General features: G+C 40.5%; 1 protein-coding gene across 1 annotated transcript in view; it reads left to right on the top strand.

The window, feature by feature from the left end:
* Positions 1–25839, top strand: part of USH2A (usherin) — a 584327-nt gene that overhangs the window by 60060 nt on the left and 498428 nt on the right. Inside the window, exons 4-9 of the mRNA XM_065589441.1 lie at positions 705–840; positions 2131–2194; positions 5836–6130; positions 7667–7851; positions 11997–12218; positions 13584–13677. Coding sequence (XP_065445513.1) covers positions 705–840; positions 2131–2194; positions 5836–6130; positions 7667–7851; positions 11997–12218; positions 13584–13677 — 996 coding nt within the window. The remainder of the gene's footprint in view (positions 1–704; positions 841–2130; positions 2195–5835; positions 6131–7666; positions 7852–11996; positions 12219–13583; positions 13678–25839) is intronic.

A 25839-nucleotide genomic window follows, 5' to 3' on the forward strand; every position in this document is an offset into this window, starting at 1 on the left:
GGTTAGCATAAAGGACTCCTGAAATCTATGTACCACCTGTACCACTTTGTGTTTTGACCATTGGCTAGTCATTTAAATTCATTGGGCCTCTCTTTACGCATCTTTAAAAGGAGGATGATATATCACAAGCATGTCACATAATTAGTTAATGTTTGTAAAGTGCTTTAAGATCTTTGGATGTAATGTGGAAAGTAGTAATTATTATTTTAATTACTGTTCTGTACAGTGAAGGAAGGATACCCTCAGTTCTCTGAGAAAGATGTATTGAAATGTTTTCCCCATCAAGGAAAAAGACTAATAGGATTATGGTGCGTGAAGCCCTGATCTTAAAATGAAGAAATACCTAGGCATTACAGTAAAATTGGGAATCGAGCGATAACCTTGACTCTGCATTTCCTTGGTTTGTTTGTTGATTCAATCAGAAAGACCCCTTAATATTAATTCATTGTAGCTTTTTGTTTGCTTTGACCATTATGATACTTTTCTAGTCTATGTTTCTGACATGTTTGTTACCTAGATTACTAGTGGGAAGATTAGTTAGTAAATATGGAAAACAGGCCAGGGGATTTAAAAGATATCAAGAAAGTAAAAAACTCTCTTACTTTGTTCAAAATGGTTAATCAATAATAGATGCAATTAGTACAAAATTAAAAATGATTATTTCTAATGAACCTTTATTTGCCTCTTTATATATATCTTTGTAGGTTCATCACACCAAAATCAGTTTCTTTGTAGATGGTTTGGAGGATGACAACACTGCTTTTGATTCAAGAATACTTGGTGGACCAATTGCAGACCTTGCTGCTGACGGAGCACTGCAAATTGGGCAAAGTTTCAGTGGTAAGTTCTGCAGTATTTTAGCACTGTATGCTCAGCATTCAAAATATTATATGCTTGATGTGTGTCTAAAACCGTGGTAAGTAGCTCTGCAAGCTAATTTTCAGTGAGGTAATGCATATTGAAAGGGTACATAAAGCTAGGCACACGGCTCCATGCAACAAAAAATGCCCATTAGTAAATGGTATTCCTCAGAAACTTGGCACCAAGACAGAGGTGCCTGGATGATGGCATAATAGGTCATGGAGATTATCACAGTCAGGTAGATTCTTTTCAGCATGTTCTAGAAACCAGGTATCTAGCATGGCAAGTATCTCCCACTGCATTTCAGAATAAATATGCCAAATCTGTGTACTTATCTGGACTGTTTGTAGCAAGCAGACAACTTTCCTTTCCTGAGCCAGGAAGAGAACTCAAGTTTCCTGATGCCTGATATTCCTCTGCTTTCTATCAAATACTCATGAAAGCCACTTGCAAAGTGTGGGGTTCCTCAGCCTTCACTAATGACTGGTTCACATAGATAACAACTTACTACTGCTACCAGTCCTTCCTTTCAGACTACATCATGATTTATAGAGCTCTACATCAGTCTACATTCAGAATTAGACAAATTCTACATCATTGTATGAACAGTGCAAAATCCGGGTACTGTTAGTTTGTGGCTCTCTTCAATTCTGTACGATGATGAATTGGCTCTGTGGACAAAAAAGGTACCATTGATCCAGAACATATTGTAATTTGGAACTAACTCCTAAATATATCTGTGTCTGTCTTAAACAGAGTTATTTTGTTATTGGGCAACCAAGAAAAGTAATTTTCCATCCTACTTTTAAAAACTCTTAAAATGTCTGGAAATGTCTTCTGTTAGTATTCAAAAGTTAGAATGACATCAACCTAATGACTGTATAAAGGAAAGGAATATTTTAAATACCTTTTATCTTTATTTTATAAATTGATAGGTACAGTTGTACCTACTGTATCTCTTCTCTAATTAGAGGTGGCACATAGACTGGCTCATTACTTCTGTCTAATGAGCCGGTCCCTGTGCCACCTCTCTAATCAGAAAAAAGAGAGGTACAAAATGTTCCTATAAAGTTATTATAAATCATTCTTTTTATCAAAAATTTAATTCACTGCCCTCTATAGTTTTGTCCACATCCAAGATGGTTTCATTCATGGGAGGTAATTGTGCAAGAGAGATCACTATGTGCTGAATAAAAGGTGCTTTCATGCAGTGTAGAGTTGATTTCTGGTTGATGGAATTAATTATTTATCTATAATATATTTTCATAGGTTTAGAGCAATTTGTTGGAAGAATGCAAGATTTTCGATTGTACCAAGTGGCACTTACAAACAGGTAAAAAAAACAAACAAAAAAACCCTGTTGTTCTTGGTAAAACCTAGGAGTATGATGAGAGAGAGGAAGAATACATAATGGTAAATTTGTTCCCCAAAATACAGGGCTTTTTTGATATTCTCCTTAAAAGATGGTTACTTTTGTGGTCATAGTTTACTGGGAATGGATTCAACAGGGCTGTTCGTATCAAACAGGCTTTGAGGCGAGATCAGTCATGGATGGAATGTTAGATATCAGTTGTGTTTTTCCGATGTTTTTAAAATATATACAGTGACTTCTAATACTAGATAGTCATACTGTGATATCCTTTGTGTTTCTATGTTGTCATTGTTGCAACCTGGCCTAGTACCCTACTGTACAGTTACCCAGTCTGTGGCGAGTAGACCCCATTGCTGTGTCTCACGTGCTCCCAAGCCAACAGGGTCAGGGTAAAGTATTATCCCTTTTTTGTTTCTGGGTCTGTACACTCCCATGCTCAGACCACTGGTCTAAGATGCTTTCCTGGGACATGTGGCACCACTCAACCATTCTAGACCCTGAACTCAGTGTCTGAGACTTTCCAAGCACCTGCAGTTGCTTTTACACATACCCCAGAGCTCCACCTGGGGCTGTGGGTACTCCAGGCTTCTAATTTAACTCCTTTGGGGACAAAGTGGCAGGTAAGCAAGGAATGCAGGTTTAGCAAAAAAAATTCTTAACTACAGAAACTTTGCTGTTGAAGCCCTCAAGAGTTACAGAAGTTTTGAAAACAAAAATCCTTAGAGCACAATCCCCTGGTTTGATCTCGCCTCTTCTTGTGAGTCTGAGGTTTGTTAGTATTCCAGGCTAGACAGAGACCCTTCTGCTCGCACTCTCCTGAAAGTCCTCCTTGCATGTGGGGATGGTCTGTCTCCTTGTCCAGAGCAGTACTCAGTTCTGAAGGAGACCTCTGTCTCTGCCATGTGTTTCACTGGGAAATTCTCAACCACCCTCCAATCATGTATGCTCCACCTCCATGCAGGCCCCTCAGTAGAAAGTCCATTACTCCATGTCGGTGAGCCAACAGTTGGGGCACAGTCAAAGTTGATGGCCCCAGATTGCAATCTGGATGACTTCTCAGTGATTGTCCTGCAATGAGGTATCAATCATCTTATTTGGAAGGTCAGCCATCTGGAAATACATTACAATAGGCTGCTGTTAGGCAAGAATAGACATGGGTGCAAGGCATAATAGAAAATGAGTTCATAATTCAATACAGACCTATCCCGACACTGCCACAATCACATTGGCTTTTATTCTCTCAAGGAAATCCTTGCTGTTTCCCATGAAATAAAAATTAGATTAATTCAGCCAGATATATCATATTCTAAACTGTTTATCTGATTTTAAAGATCCTTAAACCAGTATCCAATTTTGTGGGTATAGTGGCCACAAACAAATGAGCCCAGAATTAACTGCAGGTGCAGTTGATAGATAGTAGTGGACATGATATACCTTGACTTTAGTAAAGCTTTTGATACGGTCTCCCACAGTAATCTTGCCAGCAAGTTAAAGTAGGATGGATTGGATGAATGGACTATCCGGTGGATAGAAAGCTGGCTAGATCATCAGGCTCAATGAGTAGCGATCAATGGCTCGATGTCTAGTTGGCAGCTGGTATCAAGCGGAGTGCCCCAGGGGTCAGTACTAGGGCTGGTTTTGTTCAACATCTTCATAATGATCTGGATGATGGGATGGATTGCACCCTTAGCAAGTTCGCGGATGACACTAAGCTGGGGAGGGAGGTAGATACACTGGAAGGTAGGGATAGGGTCCAGAGTGACCTAGACAAATTGGAGGATTGGGCCAAAAGAAATCTGATGAGGTTCAACAAGGACAAATGCAGAGTCCTGCACTTAGGACGGAAGAATCCCATGCACTGCTACAGGCTGGGGACTGACTGGCTAAGTGACAGTTCTGCAGAGAAGGACCTGGGGATTACTGTGGAAGAGAAGCTGGATATGAGTCAACAGTGTACCCTTGTTACCAAGGAGAATAATGGCCTATTGGGCTGCATTAGTAGGAGCATTGCCAGCAGATCGAGGAAAGTGATTATTCCCCTCTATTTGGCACTGGTGAGGCCACATCTGGAGTACTGCATCCAGTTTTGGGCCCCCCACTACAGAAAGGATGTGACAAATTGGAGAGTCTCCAGCGGAGGGCAAGGAAAATGATTGGGGGGCTGGGCACATGACTTATGAGGAGATGCTGAGGGAACTGGGGTTATTTAGTTTGCAGAAGAGAAGAGTGAGGGGGTATTTGATAGCAGCCTTCAACTATCTAAAGGGGGGTTCCAAAGAGGATGGAGCTAGGCTGTTCTCAGTGGTGGCAGATGACAGAACAAGAAGCAATGGTCTCAATTTACAGTGGGGGAGGTCTAGGTTGGATATTAGGAAACACTGTTTCACTAGGAGAGTGGTGATGCACTGGAATGGGTTACCTAGGGAAGTGGTGGAATCTCCATCCTTAGAGGTTTTTAAGGCCCGGCTTGACAAAGCGCTGGCTGGGATGATTTAGTTGGTGTTGGTCCTGCTTTGAGCAGGGGGTTGGACTAGATGACCTCCTGAGGTCTCTTCCAATCCTAATCTTCTATGATAGCTGGCATATCAGGTGATTAAATACTCAGATATTCAAAAGTATCCACTAATTTCGGGTGCCTCAGCTTTTGGGTAACCTACCTGAGAGCTAGGGCCTGATTTCATCTTCCAAGGAAGTCAATGGGAACTGTATGTGGTCAGTGTCCTTTGAAATCCGTGTCTAGTTGGGTAACCACAAAGACAGGCACACATAGGTAGTGGACACTTCCGATATTGAGGCCAAAATTCTCAATAAACACTTTTTTTCTGCACTCATAGTTATTTGAGGGTGCAAATTTGTCTGCATAACTGGATGTTTTTCAGAAAATTTAGGTACTAGCATGTCACGGAGTATGGGGGATTCAGGGCCCTGCACCCCCGGCTTCCTGCGATTCACCATGACTCTCAGCCAGCCAGTAAAGAATACAGTCCAAGACAGGTCTTGCAGGCACAGACAACAGGACCCCCCTCAGGTCCATCTTGAGGTCCCAGGGCGCCCCAGCCCCCTTGGGATGTCAGAGCCCTGTCTGCCCCCCAGCCATATCACCAGCCAGCTCCTGAAAACTCTCCCTTCAGCGACCCCTCCCACAGCCTTTGTTCAGTTTCCTGGGCAAAGGTGTCACCTGGCCTGTAACCCCTTCCTGGGTTCTCACGTTACATGCTCAGGTATCTTCCCTCGGTCAATCTCCCATCCCCCAACGCAGGCCATCCTAGCCACACTCCCCTGTCAGCATTTAAAGACCACAGTAAGAACAGTCCCAGTTCGTCACATAACACTCAAGTGGATTAATTGATACAGCTACTACAGACACGATGTCAATGCTATAATGTGTTTTAAGGAAAGTATTCAGATTAGTGATCAGAGTCAGGCATGATGTAATAAAAGAGAACTATTAATGGTGGTGTTCTAATCGCATTTAGTGTGGTGGTTTATGATGGTGGTGGTTAAGGCTCGGGCTGAAATTTAATCTGTAATCATAGATGCTCATAATTTCACTCATCTTTCCCTTTACCCATGTACCTATTTACTTTTTTATGCTGTAACAGAGACATTTTGGAGGTACTCTCTGGGGAATTTCCTCACCTGCACACCCAGTCAGAATGCCGCTGCCCAGGCAGTCACCCCCGGGTACACCCGTTGGTGCAGAGATATTGCATCCCTAATGGTGCAGATGACACAACTAATGACAGAGTGCTGAGGCTGAACCCAGAAGCCCATTCCCTGTGTTATATCAACGATAATGATATTGGAACCTCCTGGATTTCATCTCTGTTCATTAGCACGGCACATCTGGACCGTGGCGTTACTATCACAATAGATTTACAAAATGGACAGTATCAGGTAATGAGAAGGCTATTTTTTTCTTGTTTGTCATTGGGGCATGAGAATGGAATGTAGTTGATGCTCCCTGATGTTTATTAAATGAAAGCTAGGAGGAGGTTGAAAGTATACCAGATTTCAATTTTAAGCAAGTTCAAACCTCTTACTTTGACCTATCAACAGGTTACTTTGGTGGCCTGGAAGAAATTTCCTCCTGCCCATAATGTTGCAAAAAGTGAGCAGGTGCATTGTGTTTCTGGCTTTTCTCTGATACATCAGATCTTGGCTAGTGTCAGAGGCAATATAATGGAGTAGATGAACTAATGTTCAGCTCCAGTATGACAACTCCTACGTTCATAAACAAAACATGCATTTTTAAGTTGCTTCACTGCTGTAATTTTTAACCGTAATTTCTATTAAAACACAAGAGACTGATTTCATGCCTTCAGCCACTGGAAGATAGGTGCAGTAAAAAAAAAGTCTACTCAAAGGTGTGCATCAGTACAAAACCATGTGAAATCTCTGCTTCATCAGGGATTTGAAGTTGGCTAGTGAAGCCCAGAAAGGGGATGGACTGCTGTGGGAGGGGACAGAGACAGGCCAACTAGCATTTCCACCAGCCTGGATTCTGTGGAGTCCTGCTTGGAGTTTGGTGCCTCCCTCCAGTGCTGAAGGGCAGTAGCCTACTGTGGTCTGCCCTGGGGATGAATAGATCCCCTGATGAAACTGCCTCCATGAGAACAGGCATTTGTTTGGGTCCCTTATATGCACAGAGGTGAATCAAGCCCAAGGTCTAATGTTTATAAAACTTATTCTCGTTAGCTTTTTTGTTTATTGTCAATTGAGTTTGCATGTTTGGGGTAGGAGAAGAGAAGAATCTGAGGATAGATTTTTGGCGTAGTTTGTAAGAACTTGTTCTCTATTTAAAACCCAATTTAAATATCTGTGAAATATTAAGACTCAATTGATTCGGAGTATACATGTGGGAGTGCTTATCACAAATGCCCATACAACAGCGTGGTGGAGGAAACTCCCTTCTGTGTCACAGATATTTGAAGTAGTTCCAGGCCAAAGGCAGGGGAAAATGATAAATTGGGTGGTCTTAAAACCAAAAAACTATCCACCACCTGTTTGGCAATACAAAAAAAAAAAAAAAGTATCCCTTTTTCTTGTGGCCAAAATGTTGGTAATATCACAGAGCATGGACTTGCCATACAATGAGGTACTAATTTCAAATAGACCTCAAAAAGTAATGAAGAATAATTGTCATGGAAGATTCCACTGCCTACAAGGAGCAGTATAAAGAGCAGGTTTAACAAGAAAGTTTACTTTAACTCTTAAACCTGTCTGGGAGAAGGGGAGAAATATCTTAGATATTTCTCATGTGCGATATCTATTTGTTGTTTATTCAAAATGCATATATATGGTGAATGCTGTGAAATAAGTTTTTTATATTAATACATGTGGATACAGAAATTTATTTAATATTTGTATTCATGTTGGTCTGTAGTTCAAGCTATTCTCATTTCAGTTCTGTATTTTGTTGTTCATTTGTAGGTGTTCTATATTATCCTTCAGTTCTATAGTCCACAGCCGGAAGCAATGAGAATTCAAAGGAAAAAGAAAAATGATTTAAACTGGGAAGATTGGCAGTATTTTGCTAGAAATTGCAGTATTTTTGGAATGGATAACAATGGCTCTCTAGAAAATCCAGACTCTGTCAACTGTCTCCAACTTCCTAGGTATGAATAGATATTATCTATATCATACAGATGCTTTTAACAGGTGTCTGACACAATTCATCTCCATGTTCCCATTGAGATAGAATCTTGAAATTTGATATGCTCATTTATTATGGGCTGCCGAATACATAAAAGATCCCAAATTTAACCTTTCAATTGGAGATCACCAAAAGGTCAGCTGTCATTTTTATCAGATTTCAAACATTTACGCACCTGACACAATTGATTTCCATGTTCTAATGGAGTGAGAATATTGAAATTTGGTAATTCATATTTTATGGGACTGTTATCACTTAGTAAAGAAATTGAGGTGCACTGATAAGAGGGATAGAGAAGAGTGCTAGTTTAACTGATTTTGAGCATCCAATCTAATCTAAAAAATATCACAGATGACTTCTGAGAGTGTCAGATCTTGTGTTGGAACTTAGATGCTTTTGTAGTGATGGACAAAAATCAGCAAGGGCAAAAGTGAGGACAAAGTCAGCTCTTTAGAGTTACAGTGGATGTGAGAAACCATTCAAGAAATAGGGTACAAATTCATTTTCTAATGCGTTTAGCCTTTAAAGGCTAGAACACATTTTGTTTGGGGATGCCCCCTCAGAAACATATTGCCAGTCCCCTGTTTCACTGACTGCCTTGTGCAAATTAAAAAGTAAACTGATTCTGCTTATAGCCATACCTGTCATAAGGCACTAGCTCTTGCCTGATTTCAGATGCTAGTCAGTGTGAGGCCTAGTTAGTACTTGGCTGGAAAACAATCTGGGAATACAGTACCAGGTGCTGTAGGCTTTTTCTGTTTCACATTTGCCACCTCACCGAGGCTTTTAAAGTGTGATCATCTTTCTCTGGGTTCTAAGAGTTCAGGATTCTAGGGGAAGCAGCATGTGGTCACTTGAATTAAGTCAGTTTTTAACAATGACTATTGAACATTGTTGCTATTCAGTGGGGGAGGGGAATGGAGAAAGCCAATTCATTAAGTAAGCAAAGAAACCAGTTTTGATCATCTAAATTAGTTGTAAAATGATGCCTGGCCTAACATTAAAACTAGGGTTGGAAGGATTAGATTTTTATTGGGAATATGTCAGTTTTTTTTTTTTTTTTTTACTGTGTACACACACAAACTGACAAGGAATAGTTCTAACTTCTAACGATGATCATAGAAATTTACAGATAGGCAAACTAAGAAGAATGTGGGTTGAGAACTTACTAGAGTAAAAATCAGTGATTTAGACTTTTTTGAATAGACTCGTTACCAATGGATTAGCAAATGAATAGCAAAAACAGTAATGACTAGTTGATTTAAGAATATTTACTATATATTATATTTATCTATATTTTGGCATATGATGTTGACAGTTTGGGTTTTAATGGTTTATAAAGCTTTAACTTTTTCAATCTCCATGTCTATGGTCAGTAAATAAAGTTCTGCCCCCCGTCATATAATTTCCCACAACTGTGAAAATTTAAATAGATACAAAAAAAAGTAAATGTTTAAACCCATAATTTTGGACAGCTGAAAAATTTGAACTGATAAAAAAATTGAGAAAATGCTTGAAACAAAACTGATATTATCTAGTAAAATTACAAAAATAAAAAAATCTGCCAAGCCCAATTAAAACATAATTAGCTTATCTTAAAAAAAAAAAAGAAAAGCCAATGTATGAACTGCTTCCATAAATGTTTTATAATGTAGTACTGTTTCTCCCTTCAACTACATGGCACATATGATAAAAGTGCATAATGTTGCGTATGACGGATGTACAGTACACTTAATTTAAAAAAAAAAAATCCTCTGAAAAGCCCTCTAAAGACCAATGTATATTCTATATAGTCAAGCAGGCATTATGTGGAAGATAAAAATTGGTTACTATGTTATGTATTCTTTTTAAGGACAGGAAAACACCCACTGATTCCTTTGGAGAAAATAACATATAGCTCTAATACTAAACTTCTCAGTGAAACTGTATAGATATATTCTATTCTAGTATTTCTTTGGATATTGATCATCCAAACCCATTCTCTGGTCACTTGGTGCTATTTCTGATGACATATTAATTTGCGATGTGTACCAACTTGCAATTATTCACATTTGGAGCCTCATCCCTGATGGCCAAACAAAAAGGGGATCTGTGCTAGGGGCAGAAAAAATGGATGGGGAGCAAGAATCATAGAGACAGTTACAAGAAATTGGTGATAATGGGTTGCTTGGAGATCAGTTTGTGGCCCTCCAGCCATTTTCTGTTGAAAAACTGAGGTTCTGATGCTGTAGCATGGGCCCCTGATTTGTGTAAGGGTTCAGCGAAGTCAATGGAACCCCTCACTGAGCCTCAAGGGTCTGCACTAGCGGAGGATTTCATTGCAGGGTAGGGGCTTAAACTGGGAATTGTTAACAAAAATTCCTAGCAAGAGCTTCTAAGTTTCAAACAGCCCAGCAGTTTTCTAGAGGAAAAAACAATGCATGGGAATTTCATTTATCAAGTTCTGCTTTTGGGTGCATAGATTTTAGAGAGTCCAAATTTGGGTAGGGGAAAAAGCAGTGGTTCTTCTCAATAGGCTCTGTCTACTTGCCAAACTCTGCCAATTAAAGAAGCCAAAATGTAGGGTTACCATATCTAATAAATAAAAAAAGAGGACCCTCCACGGGCCCTGGCCCCGCCCCTAGCCCCGCCCCAACTCCGCCCCTTCCCCACCCTAACTCCTCCCCCTCCTCCCTCCCACTCCCAGCCACGCGGAAAGGGCTGCCCGAGCGCTACCGGCTTCACGGTTTGCCGGGCAGCCCCCAGACCCTGCGCCCCCGACCGGCGCTTCCCCAGCACAGCTGGAGCCCGGGAGGGGAAGCGCCCAGCCGGGGGCGCAGGGTTTGGAGGCTGCCCGGCAAACCATGAAGCCGGTAGCGCTCGGGCTTTGGGCAGCCCCTATGCCTCCGGACCCTGCGCCCCCAGCGGGGCACTTCCCCTCCTGGGCTCTGGCGGTGCAGGGTCCGGAGGCAAGGGGGCTGCCCGAAGCCGGTAGCGCTCCGGCAGCCCGGCTCTTAAACAGAGCCGAAGAGTCGGGGAGGAGTAGAGCCGCTGCGGCCGGAGGCTCTGCTCCTCCCCTGACTCTTCGGCTCTGTTTAAGAGCCGAGCTGCCCGAGCGCTACCGGCTTCGGGCAGCCCCCGTGCCTCCGGACCCTGCGCCGCCGGAGCCCGGGAGGGGAAGTGCCCGGCCGGCGGCTGGGGTCCGGAGGCAAGGGGGCTGCCTGAAGCCCGTAGCGCTCGGGCAGCTCGGCTCTTAAACAGAGCCGAAGAGTCAGGGGAGGAGCAGAGCTGCCATTTTCCCAGACGTGTTCGGCTTTTTGGCAATTCCCCCCGGACGGGGGTTTGACTGCCGAAAAGCCGGACATGTCCGGGAAAAAGAGGACGTATGGTAACCCTACAAAATGAGATGCTGCTCATAGGTTGTGAAGACCCTCTGATTAGGCATGCTGTGTAGGGCTTTGCTTGGCTATGTCCTCCGTTGTTGAAGCTCAAATATTCAGCTGGGCTCGTTGGCCCTAGCTCCCATTGGCCCCTGCTGGGTTTCACTAAACTCCATGCACTTGCATTTTTCTTGATTTGGGAGAGGGAAGCAAGTTGTGTAGTACTCTACCAAGTACCACCCACTCATGCCAAAATGAGATGTCACAGTAGTTTGTATAGGTCTTCATAGTGTGATTTGTGCCTCTGTTTTTTACATACCTTGATCAGTTGGGAAATAGTTAATGATGTGGGCACTTAAATTATCTCCACTGACCATTTGAGTTAACACCTTATAGCAACAAGACCAGTTTACACCTTTTGAGCCATTGTTTCAGGCCCTTTGCAAACTGGGGAAGACATTGCTGTATTCGTTTTCAAGGTTTTCTTTGCACCGATAAGGGCTAGAGGCTTTATATTTAAAATGAAAATTTATATTTTGGACCACAAAGTGGCAGTTCGGGGAAAACAGACATACGGCATCTGCCTGTGTATATCTTTTATTTGAGCTCTGTGTGTGGTTTCCATTTTCATCAGAGATTGTCCATTAGAAACCATAAATAAAGTTGTGCTCACTTAATTAATGTCCTCTGTGAAAACATGAAGAATAGATAACCTGTAAAATATGTTTGTCATCTTTTTTTAAAACAGGTTTACTCCATACTCCCGTGGAAACATTACTTTCAGTATTCTTACACCTGAACCGAATCGTCGGCCTGGTTACAATGACTTCTACAATACTCCATCTCTCCAAGAGTTTGTAAAAGCCACACAAGTGAGGATTCATCTTCTTGGCCAGTATCATACAACTGAGCCTTGGGTCAACTTCAGGCACAGATACTATGGAGTTGATGAAATTACAATCAGTGGAAGGTAGAAGTTATTGGAATGTCTGTTTTTTTTTTTTTTTCTTGGTTAAAGAAACTTCTGAACAATTGAAAATTTGAGAAAGATGTGTGATCTATCATTAGCCACCTTGAAGTCAATGGCTTTATTCTGGTTTTACTTTGACTGTGCAAAGTATTTGGCCCATAGTATTGGATCAGGTCCCACATGCCATTAAACATATTTTCTGAACATTTATCCAAATGCATATTTAAAATAATTAATGACTTTTATTACACAAATATGTCAAAAGAGGTTTTTTCTTAGAGTTACAAACTCTTCTAAATAGGGGCTTATAACTGAAATCCTGTCTTATGCTTTGCTTTCGTAGGTCTTCTAAGTTTCATTACAGATTTCCAGACATGGCAAATTTAATGGTCTTAATAATGATAAACATTCTTTGTTTTTGCCACAGTTTTTCCTTTAAAAAGGAAGCTGTTCTGAAAGTATTGTATTATCTGTGACTGACAATTTTAATATGTATGTTAAGTATGCAGTCTTGTTAAAGGACTAATTATGCCCTGTAAATAATATGCAAATTTAACAGTGAAATAGTCTCCAAAGCATATGGTGCTGATTTTTGTGAACATGTATTATATGTGAATTTATATTTTGAAAGATGTGATCTCATTTTGGGAGATAACACCCTATCAGAGGTCACATTCACCTTTATATTAAATTAATTTCCTTAATTTGTAAAATTTTGATGGTTTATTTAGATGTATTGTGATTTCTGTTTTGCTTAAACAGTTACTATGTCAGTGACTTTATACATGCACAGTCCTTTCTACTGCAAAGCTACGAGGCTATTTCATATCTCAAAAAGAAAAGACTGCAGGCTCAATTCTGCCCTCTGTTACTTGGATGTATTACTTATTGATTTTCATAGGAGAACTTGACTTCAGTGGGAGTCATTTTTTTTTAATTGAGGGCAAAATTGGGCCCTGTGTGTTTAAGTTCAATACATGAAAGATCTTTAAGATATTATGACCAAGTTATAAGATCAAAGGGTTAATATTGACAAGATAGGTGCTAGCTGTAGTAAATAATTAAGGCCTTGTATCTGCATAGTATGTAATGAAAGCACGTAATGCACACTTGATAACTTAATAGTTGGTCTAGAAACGGTCCTGTCAATTTACTCCCCTGGAAAGCTGCATTTACTTGACATTTATAAATGTTGAATGGAGAAGACATCTAATGGTTACTACACTTAAGAACAGTATTTTTTGGGACTTGGTTTATTCTTAACAAGGCAGAAAATTACCTTCATGACAGTGTAAAAATAGTGGAGAGATGTCTCTCAAATAATGCATGTTGTGTATTTTCTTTAATAGCTGTTTTTGTTTGCAGGTGTAATTGTCATGGCCATGCTGATCATTGTGACACAAGTACTAAGCCATATAGATGCCTCTGCTCCAAGGACAGCTACACACAAGGAGATAATGTAAGTCCTACCATCCTGCATGTATTATATGTAAGTGTGGACCTAAAACACAAAATTTGGAGCGGGGTTTCAATCCCTGAAAACTTGGAGCTTTTTTGGATCCCATGTTTTGATAGGGAAAAGTTGAAAAATTTGGCTTTAGATCCAGGTATGGATTACAGAAAAATTCTATCCTCAAAGTTCAGGGGTGTTTGGGTTCAAAGGTTTGGTTTGGCCTATTGCAAGAATATCGTGAGCTGCAAAATTTGGATCCAGATCTAAATTTAGATTTTGAACGTCTATCAAAGATTTATGGATACTTGGGATTCCTCTGAGGCCAATTTCTGATTTTTATCTTATAATGAAATACTTTACTGTAATTAATTGCTGGAAGATTCTATATGGAGTCTAAAATGGAAACGTTTTGAACATGTGTTAATTTATACTTCGAAAGCATGTGTAAAGTTAACAGAAAGCCGAGACTATACTTGCCCGTGTAGGCTTAGTGCTTAGATATGCTCTCAGGACTATAATTGAAATGAATCGAAGAACAGACTCTGCCCCAATGGCTCTGATACTAACATTTTAAAAAAAAAGAAATCTAAGCACTGGCCTTTTTAGAGGCTAGTTGAAAATGTTAATTTGCTCATATTTTTACAGTCACGTATGACATTTAGATATTTTTGATGCATCTCTTTCTCTCTAACTTCAGTGGACTATTGTTCTAGTAAGAGATCAGGGTTAATATTGACACTTTTGAATATTTTCCACATTTTTAAAAAAAAATTGGAATTTAGGATAAACTTGTTATTTTTCATTGGAACCAGAAGTAAAGCACTATATTCTTTTTTTAAGATCTGGATATATTCCAGAAAGAATGTCCTCAATTCTACTGTGTTCTTCTCACCATTAATAATAATGCTCAGTAAACAGCGCTTTTGTGAATTTCACTGCAGCCATTTGGCAAACTTAAGCCCTGATAATTTCCCAGTGTTCTTGGCATTGGAATACCCAGAACGAATACCTTTTTTGAAAATAAGAGAGTGTTAGGGAAAATTGGAAGGGGCATTATTCTGTATCCTCCTCCCCAATATATTTTCTGTTTTCTTCTCCAGCCATGTGCAAGCTATATGAAACTGTAAAGTTGACTGCCCTGGGGGAGCCTGGGCAGATGGAATAAGAAAAAGGTGTATCATTTGGCATTCTTACAGGATTTTTTCATATGTGATTCAGCAAAAGCAGAGCCATCTGTTATATACAAACTATAATAAATACTTTATTGAATATTCAATAGACAGTTCTGCTTTGGCTGAACCAGATGTGTAAATTAAATAAACTAGCATGAAAAAAGGCCTCGATTCTAAGTTCCCCTGTTCCCGTTCTGGATGCAGGAAGGGGGTGGAGGAAAGAGAGGTGAAGATTACTTTGTCACCTTATGCCTTCTGGACTCTGGGACTGTTGGCAGGCCTGCCTGGTCCAGGAGTTGGGAATGTAGCAGCTCAAGACTCTTGGGGGAGCCAGTGATTTCCCTTTTGCAAGACTTCACCTATTCCATTGAGAGTTATTGGCTCTCTGTGTTCCTGACTAAAAGTCTGCTTGGGCCTAATTTTAAAGCCCGGCCCAAACCCACCTAGATTACAGCCAATCTGAACCTGAGCCAAGCATGTTGGCTTGTTTTCAGACTAGACTCAATCCGGCCTGACCCTGTAGTGGGGTCCTATTGGTATTGGGTTGGGTTGCAAGGGTCTAGTGGCTGGCTCAGACTTTATTTTGTTTTCTCTGCAGAGTCCCTGAGGGCTAATTATTCCCTGGCCCACCAGCTGCTCCCCGGTTCTCCTGGCCCAGCATTGCTCACTGTAGAGCAAACTATTTCCCATGAATCTGTGTCAGCACTGCTGCCACCACCTTGTCTTTAGGTCTTAGCTTGGCGGGGCCTTCTGGCTCTCCCTGCCCAAAATCCATCTCTGGATGTCTCCTCCATGTGGGGTTGGTGACGTGGCAACCATGTGCCCCACTCTTGCTGCTGGCTGCCTCATTGTGCTGCGTGTGCTGCAGAATGAGAGGCGCTGCAACTTGTTGGCAAGCTCACCCTGCGGCAACCCCTGCTTAGTGAGGTAGAAGCAGGAAAAGCAGTCACTGCCGTGACAATCCCATGGGCAGAAGAAGTTGAATAGAGACTACCTGACCCAAGCCCGAGAGTGTCAGGTTGTTTTCATACTTGATTTGACCCAATTCGAACACTTGTAGTCGTGTTCTGTTGGATTTGGGTTGGGTTGAAGGAATCTGTTCCTGAGCTTTCCCTCAAGCCTGGAACGTGCAGGAGAGGTGGGCTGCTCTGGGAGCTGGGTGCAGGGAGGAACCAGTAGAGAACTGACAGTAGCTCTGTGTGCGGGGAGAGGGCTGGTGGCTGTGGGGAGGAGGTAGATAATGTGAGGCTCTTGGGCTGCTCAGTGGGGGATGTCTTACTGGCCTTGTAGAGGGAGAGGGCTAAGTAGGAGAAAGGTCCTATTTGGTTGAAGAAGTGGGAGTTTTCTCAGCTCACATTCCTTAGTGAGGAGCTTTATGGATGAACAGTCTCATCTTTAGCAGCATAAGGGATATAGCCCTGTATCCTTTTGTGCTCAACACTGACATACGCAAATAATTTGTGTATGGCTCAGTCATTTAGACATCCAACTTTCTAACATCAATTGCTCAAGCAAAATTAGAAAGCTGACTAGACTACCCTGCCAAACTCTTTCCTTCACCAAAAATTTTAAATGTTATTTCCCCCTCATAGCTGTGTGTGCTTAATGTTTCTCCTTTTGAGTTATAGCATATCTGTAAACTTCTTTAATAACTTAAAGTGGTGTTAATTGAAACCCACTATATCCTTTTTTATCACTGTGTTTCCGTAAAGCTAGCCTTAGGGTAGCTCATATCATAATAAGCACATTGCCAGCATACTTTGTGAATCAGGGGTAAGAACTTTATCCTCTCTCTGCCACATGATGAAATCACTCATCTGTGATAAGCACTTGCATTAGCCCTTTCTTTGAGATAGGGCTGTAGGCTATCAAAATCATCTAAATTCTAATATAGTGATGTTGTAAACTCTGAAAAATTAGTGGGCTGGGTGTGTGTGGGCTTGCCTGTTTTTTTCAGATTAATACAGAAACAGGTAAATTGTCATACATATAGTATTACAGGGACATTGTCAGCTTGGAAATCACATTTCTTTCCAAAAATCCCAAACTACTATACTAGTAAGTAACTCCTAAAATAACTTTAATTGGAAGGTATTAGATTTTTTAAATTTTTCATTCCCCTTTGCAAACTGGGGAAGACATTGCTGTATTCGTTTTCAAGGTTTTCTTTGCACCGATAAGGGCTAGAGGCTTTATATTTAAAATGAAAATTTACATTTTACACTGTGCATTTGACAGCACTCTATATAATCAGTTGCACTGGTTTTTTGCTTGTAAACATACCTCCAAAATGTGAGGGATGTTACTCATTTCAGTCCCAAAGTTACCTCAGTTCTACCCAAATGTGGTGTTCCCTTCAGTTTTATTGTTGAAAATTAACCTAAAAAATAAAGAATTAAGAAACTGGTCTTATAGAAAGAGCTATTTATTCTAAAGGAAGAGTCCCACTGCATTCTTGCATTAATAATTTTTGTGTTCATGATTTTTGGTCTTTGTCACATCTTGTGTCCAATTGTGGACAAGCTTCCCCAGGGCCTGGAAAGTTTGACAGTAACAGCAACAAGCAAAGATGAAACTGAAGGGGCAGCAAGAAGCAGAGAGAGAAAAGGTTGGGGTGGGGTGAGAGGTTTAGCCTGAGTACCTATGTTGTTTTGCTCTCAGGATCACACCACAGATCCTTCTAAATATAAACAGAGGAACGGAGAGTCTTGTAACCATTTTTTTAAGTAATTAAAAATATTAGACTCTGCTATTTAAATGGTAGTCTACCAGAAAACTGAAGTTTTTAAAGTAGTCATTTTAAAAAAATTCAAGTTGACAGTGTCCCTTTAATTAGAACAAGCATTGTGAAATGTGACTTTGTAAGGATTAATTATAAATATTTAATAAGATCTGGAAGTTCACCAAGCACTCTAGCAAGACCTGCAATACCTTGTGAAAACAAACCAAATGCATATTAATGGTATAACTGCCTTATCAGATAACTTTTGTCATTGTTAATGGACTGTTTCAGTGGGTGTCACATTTTTTGAATTGGCTTGAGTGCATTGTGGTTTAAATTAACCAAATTCATTCAGAGAAAAATAAGCGGGTTGTTTAATTATATTTTTTCATTCTTTAACAGCAATATCAATATCTACTAAAGATGAACCAAAATAGAATTGGTTATTTGCAACTCATTATTGCCTTCCCTGATTTTCATGGGGAATTTAGATTAACGACATCCAAATGGCTCAAGGTTTTGAGTTTGTAAGGCAAAACACACAACTGATGTAATGCAAAACCAAAATCCACCTGTGTTTTTGACCATCTCAGGTAACCGTACACTAGTAGCTGGAACCAAGAGAGTGTTTTTCCTCTCTGTGGTTTACTTGGAACATAATGGTGGTATAATACCTGAGTATGAAAACTTTAGTAGTCTGTATTTGATACTACCGTTGTTCGAAAATAAAAATCAGGTCATAGCCGTAGAGTTAGTGTTAAGATGGTAGATATGATACTCCTTTCATTCAGGTTTTACACCATCATAACTCTGTTGACTTCAGCAGAAGGGCTGCAGAAGCTGCTATAACCTTGAGACTGCAGCAGTGGTTGCAGAAAGCTCTGTGGCTTGTGGAAGAGGATTTGGATCCCCCTGGGCTCTGCAGCTAACTCCTGCACAAAACTCATGTACTCTTTGTACGGGTGTCAGGATTAATTCCACAGGTAGATGTCTTCTCTTTGTATTAAATCCCTCCATGCGGACCTAACATAATGCAATAAAAGCTGTGTTATCCGGCACTTTATCATCCAGAAAGCTCTAGAAACCGGCATTTCTGATATCTCAATACAAATCTTCAATCTAATAACCAGGACTGATGCTGAAGCTATTCAGGACCTGAGAATTTCCGAGAGCAGTCGGACTACATTCGATTTAGCTGAGACGAGCCAAATACTGTTCTTTCTGTTTGTATCCGCCATTGTGATCGGTTGGTTTATTACTTGGTGTATTGTCCTGTGTTTATCGTTAAATATCAACACCACCCTATCATTATGGCATCCAAAATACCAGCAAAAAGCAAAGGAGAGAAGCGTAACTGAGTTGTGTTGACATTAAAAGAGAAAATAGATATTTGTACACGTCTTGAAAAGGACAAGAATAGGAATGTTTTAATGCAAAAGTACAGTGTTGGCTCATCCACGATATATGACATCAAGGATCAAAAAGGAAAATTGCTCAAATTTTTTGGTAATTGTGAGTAAAATAAAGTGTTGAACTACGACATATTAGAGAAGCTAGACAGTGTTTTATATGAAAGGTTTTCATTGAAATGATTGGAGGGCGCCCCATCTCAGGCTCATTGAAAAGGCAAAAGATTTTTATGAGCAAATGCAATTGACTGAGCCATGTGCATTTTCTGATGGATGGATTTCGTGTTTTAAACTTCGCCATGGCATTAGAAAACTAGATGTATCCAGTGAACAAAAATCGGCTGACCATGAAGCTGCAGAAAAATATTGTGATTTTTTTTAGAAATTTAATTGCTGAACATGATCTGTCCCTTGAACAAATTTATAATGCTGATTAAACTGGCCTATTTTGCCGATGCTGGCCAAATTCTGCCCTAGTAGGTGCAAGTGAATCTAGTGCTGCTGGTTTTAAGTAGAATAAAGCCAGACTAACAGTTCTTGTGTGCTAATGCTGAAGGCTCGCATAAAATAAAACTTTTGGTGATTGGAAAATATAATCGTCCTAGAACTTTCAAAGGTGTTGCACGTTTACCTGTTTACAAAGTGCAAGGTAATTCATGGATGGACAAATTTTTTATGATTGGTTTCATCATGTTTTTGTACCTGCAGTGAAAGAACATTTTAGAAAAATAGGCTTGCCTGAAGATAGCAAAGCTATTCTCTTGCTAGACAATCGTAGAGCTCACCCTCATGAAACAGAGTTAGTGTCTGGTAATATTTTTACTATCTTCCTGCCTGCCAATGTTACTTCATTGATTCAACCTATGGACCAGGGCATCATCCAGAACAGGGGTGGGCAAACTTTTTGGCCCGAGGGCCACATTGGGATTACAAAACTATATAGAGGGCCTGACCCCTGACCCCTCACACACTCACCCCCTGACAGGCCCCCCTGGGACTCCCACGCTTATCCGACCCCCTACCCCCCAGAACCTCTGCCCCGTCCAACCACCCCCTGTCTTCTGACTGCCCCCCGGGGTCCTCCACCCCTTATCCAACCCCCCAGCCCCCTTTCCATGCCTCTCAGAGCAGCATGTCTGGCCGCCGCGCCATCCGGCCGGTGCCAAACACGCTGCTGCGCTGCTCGGCAGGAGCGCGCAACCCTGCCCCCCAGAGCACTGCCCGCGCAACGGTGTGGCTGCGAGGGAGGGGAGGCAGCGGGGGAGGGGCCGGGGGCTAGCCTCCCCAGCCGGGAACTCACAGGTGGGGCAGGACAGTCCCACGGGTGTGGCCCACGGGCTGTAATTTGCCCACCTCTGATCCAGAACATGAAAGGTTATTACAGAAGAGATTTCCTGAGAAAGTTGATCAATCATGAAGGCACTATACAGGACTTTCAATCTCGTTATAACATGAAAGATGCAATTTTTAATGTTGGTTGTGCCTGGAATTCTGTTAAAAGTCAAATATTAAGGAGAGTTTGGACAAAATTGTGGCCTAGTGTTACATTTGCAAAAGTGTCTTCTGATGAAGATGAATTTGAAGGCTTTAAAATAAGAGTTAGAAAAAATACATTAGCACAAATTCTTGAAATAGTGGATACTCCTTCACACCCAATCAACAAACTTCCTGAAAGTGAGATAGATAGAGTGGGTTGAAGTGGACAAGGAGGTTGAAGTGACACATACTGTTACTGATACAGACATAATAGAGAATGTTTTGAATCCTGAAAAGTCAAAGGACACTGATAAAGACAGTGAAGAAGAAGATTTTAGTGAAGAGGACAAAATAACTTGGGGAAAGGCTGCTTCAGCTTTTGATACAATAGTTAAATTTGCAGAAAGGCAGCCATGTTATACTGCACAGGAGGTTATGCAATTGCACAGTCTGCACTCTACTTTTATGCAAAAGAGGCAAAAGACAAGTAAGCAAGCTGATATCAGGGATTTATTCAAAAAAATAATGTGTCATAGGGTCATTACAGATTGAGCCCAATCTCCTACACCTTCTACATCTACAATGATAATTGATGTTGATAATGATGACCCTGAGGCACTGCAAGATTCTGACGTGCCTTCTGAATCATCAAAGAAAGATTAAATTATGTTCAGTATAGTTTTAGTGTTAAGTGTATTCTTAGTGATCTGGGTATATGCCAGGCGCTGGCCATAGTGATGTGTAGTGTTATAAGATAACCTGTTGTATAGAAAACTTTACCTGTATGCACCTAAATGCTTCAAGAAACCAAGGACTCTGCAGTGCAGTACTACTACTGGATTGGTGAATACCTGTTATTCATTTAATTGTATTCTAATTCTTTGGAAATTTGGTATTCCATTGGTAAGTATAAGTTTAGTTAACTGGAATTTTTGACTAACTGGCAACCCCCATTTCCCCAACATGCCAGATAACAAAGCTTTTACTGTATGTCTGGGTAAATTTTCACTCTTTTGCAGGCACAAATTACATCTGTATTTTTGAACCCACAAAAAGAGGTGTTCAGATCTTGTTACACCTCTATCTAATTATTGTGCTTTGGATATAAATCAAGTAGCTGTAAGATGAACTATTCATGTGTACCCACAATTTGTTTTACAGGCATAAGTTTTGTGAGAACAAATAGCACTACAAACAAGGTGACTGAGGCTTGAGCTTGCAACACAAAATAGTAGTAACTCAAGGACTGCAATAAGGGAATATATGAAAATTGAATGATTTTTGTTGAGTACCTTAGAACAGAAATCTGAGATCCTTTGGCAAACTCCTAACATATGGCATAGTGTGCCAATTTGCCACATTGGTACAGCTAAAGTTCCCATCTTGAGCATATCTGGCATATACATCTGGATGGATGTTGCACTCTAAAGCAACAAAAGACATTAAAAATCAAATCATTTATTACAGATGGAGATTGTCCTTATCGGAAATAGATCGGTCTAAGTTGAGTTTCCAGACACAATTATTTTTTTTCCTTTTTAGGGAGTTTTGTTTGGATTGAAGACCCATTTTGATGTGAAATTCAGAGCAGGGAATGCTTCCTTATGAGTGATTTGCACATGTAGACCCAGCAGATTCTGTAGAGGAAACAAATATTTACATCTGAGAAAGAAAAACAAAAAAAAAATTCTTCTTTCCTGGAAGAATTTTAAAATTCTTCTGAGCAACTGGAAGGATCATCAATTACCATATGAAAAGTAATAATTTACTTCATAGAACACCTATTTTCAAATTGCTGTATGAACTGGCGTTAACTAATCTTAACAACACCTCTATGATGTAGGTCAGGAAGTACCCTCAATTTAAAGTAGAAACTGAGGCGCAGAGAATGAGGTCCTGATCTTTCAAACATTTACATATGTGGGTAGTTTCACAAACATGAGTAATCTTATGTCTAAAGAAATTTTTGGACCAGCGGAACATCATATGAAAAACTGGAACTGTCCATGAAAAAAACGTGTCCCTTGATCACTTTAGCTTTACCTTGCCATGCACAGAGACTCCCTTGAATTGGTCACAATTGAACATTAGATAGATGTTTTTCCCCTTCTGTTTCTGAGAGATGTGCATGCCTTGGATTCTGAGATACTGTGCATGCCCTGGAGGTGTTTGGGTGCAACTTGAGAATCAGTTATTGGTTACGACATAGAGTACCGAGGCCTTCAAAGTTTTCAACTTAATCAATGCAATCAAATACTTCTTCTGTCTTCAGTGCCCATTAAATTAAAAGAGGGTGCTGTGCTGTTGATTACCATAAATCAGATCAGTAAGCCATTTTATACTGTTACAGGAGAATCTACTATTAATAAAGCCAGTTTGGATCAGTATATTTTTAGATGCCTAATTAATTATTTGTGTCTCAACTGTTACAGCTTTTAGTATAGTATGTACTAGTTAATTAAATTAATAAGTGTCTTGCTATCTCAGGCTATCCAATATGTGTACTGTAGTTGGAGCATCGGGGATAAATCTGGGAGGAAGCCAGTCATTTCAGAAACATAGCTGGAAAATGGTTGAGTAGAGTTTGGAAAAACAGCAAATAGAAAGTCAGGAGCCTTACAAGCTTGAAAATTTTGAATATCTTTCATGTCTCTGGAAGTTATGGGTTTGTCCATGAATTCATCCTTGGAAAACCACTGTAATTTCAAAAATGAAAGATCATAGACTTCTAAAATAATTTGTGTACAAGAATTCACTGAAATATTGAAAGAGCTCGTTGCTGTCTCTAGTACCTGAAGACATGTTGCCCAGATGATCATTCACTAGTGGAGTTGTGAAAGGGTTAATGCTCTGTCTAAAAGGCTCACCTAACAGTAATACGCTTCACTTTGCAAGGATGATGAAAATCCATACGAGATCTAAGTCAAATGGCAATGAAAGTTGCACTTGTCAGAGTTATCTTTTGCAGAAGTCAAAAAAGCGGGGCTGACCGGACAGTAAATGTAAGAGGCTCCTATCCATGCTAGTATGTGGGTTGGCCCTTTCCACACTGGTTGGTTGGTTGAACCATGTTTGGCTGCAGCTATGTTTAAATTGTACTTTTATTTTTTTAATCGTGTGTGAAAAGCCAGTTTAGATGGGATTTTAGGAATAAATTTCCAATGGAGTTTATAGAAAAGTAGGCTCACACTCCTGTTACTGTTCATAGTGCGGTTGTATTCCTAACACTGTGTGTAAATAGCTGAAAATGTAACTCCTGTGAACAATGATGAGAGTTGCAAGCCTAAATTTCCAAATAGTTGGAAGACTGTAGTTTTTGTAGCATAGCATTCCATATTGAACTGGTAGCACTGATTCTCTGGAGGTGTCGACAATAATCTGCATGTGTTGGAGGAATTCTAATACATTAGAAGAGCTTGAATGAAAAAAGTTGTATACTCTGTTACACTAGACAGGCTGCCAGGCTAACTTTGAAGATAAGCAAATTTAGGGTCTGATCCCGGGGGGTTCCAATTGCCCTACACTCACCATGAAGTTAAGTTACTATTTATTTGTTAATCATTGACTGCATGAGTGACACTATACAAGACACAAAGGGAAGATACAGATGATCCTGTGATGGGGTCTGGTCAAGGTATAAGCCGATGTGTGGCTAACTCAGTCTGGAATGGACTCTTCACTATAGGACACAGAATACCTAACTACCTTTTTGCATGTCCTAGCCACTAGACCACATTTTAGTCTATTTTACTTTATTTTCTGAATTCCTACATATACCTTCTTTGCAGTAGTATTGTAACCTTATCAGAATCAAGAAAGACAGGCCTTTCTACTTGCAAGTACTATTCCATTGCTATGGAGCTCGGCTTTACTGGATTATGGTACCTGACTGGAGCAATAAGGAGTCATGTCCTCACTGAAAGAGGGCTGAAATTTCCCATGCTGGTGTCTGCATTAGGCTCATAATTTTTTTTTTTTTTTCAATTTCAGCAAGAATGATTCAGCTGTTTTTTGAGAACAAGGCTAATAACAAATATACTGTTTTGGCCATGTTAAAAAAATTCTGGTGACCTTTTATTTGGAAAGCTAGAGTGGCCCATGCTTTGGAGCAGAGACATGATTTTTTTGGCAGGGAATTGGCTGTTGTCAGACCAACTTATCAGACTTTGAAAAATTGCAGTTTGCACATGCTCAGTAGAGACTAAGATTTCATATCCGCTAAATTCCTCGAAGATTCTGTCCACAATGGGCAGACTCCAGCCTAGGGCTAAGCAGGACTTTGCCTGAAATTGCAATGCTGGACTGCTGCAGGCCATGCTGGGACTGGGCAACTGAACTGAGAGCAGGAGACTATTTCCTGTGCATCAGTGACTCTGTTGCTGGGTTTAGACCGCAAAAGAGGAGGGTGCCTGATTTGAATGCAGAGGGGACAAGAACCAGACCCCTGGGGGGAATAGATTGGGAGAAGAAGCCTGGGGAGTGGTGGGGACAGAGGAGATTTGACTGGAGGCTGGAAGAGGGATATTGGAACTGGGAGTTGGGTGTGAGGAGACTATGGCTGGCTGGGCAAGGAGACTAGGACTGGAAGAGATGATGGAGCGATACTGGGAGTCAGTATGTGGGTAGAGTCTGAGATTGGATGAATAGCCAAGGGAGACTGGGACTGATTATTGCTGAGGTGGGAGGTGAGACGTAAACAACTGGATGGAACATTTTAACAGAATTAGGGAAGACGGGCTTAATTAAGTACTACTTATTGTAAGGCTTAAAATACTTGTACCTTTTCAAGCACCACTCTGCATTCTTGATATGTTAAAGATTGCTTCACTGTGATTTTCCTCCAGCATTCCAAATGATTAATAGGGAACTCTGCACATCTGTGTTCAAGCTGATGTCATTAGGTCTATTCACAAATTTGCTGGATCCAGGAATTGTGATAAAATGATGACAAATTAGAGCAAAGACTTGTTTTGACTAATGAATTGGGTCAAGATGAGCTAGATATTTTGAGCTAGCTGACTTCATGTAATGCATTTTCCCAGAAAACTATCCCCAGAGAAAGTAAGGGGATCAGATGTATATCAGCTTGGGCATATTTTTCCATTCGTGTGCACAGACTGAGCCAAACTCTGAAAGGTACTTGTCTGCACCTAGTCCTGTCAGAGAGAAATGACACCCAACATGATTTACTGACATCAGTACTATCTGGAGAAAGGACTTTCTGTCTATAATTAGCAGTCGTCGTCACTAAGCTATGTCCAGTTTTGGGAACACACTTTAAGAAGGATGAGAACAAATTGGAGAGACTCCAGAGGAGAGTAGTAAAAATAAGAGGTTTAGAAAACATGCCCTGTGAGGAAAGGGTGAAAGATTTGTGCATGTTTACTCT

This window comes from Chrysemys picta, chromosome 3, assembly GCF_011386835.1.
Source record: "Chrysemys picta bellii isolate R12L10 chromosome 3, ASM1138683v2, whole genome shotgun sequence".
Classification (NCBI taxonomy): Eukaryota; Metazoa; Chordata; order Testudines; family Emydidae; genus Chrysemys; species Chrysemys picta.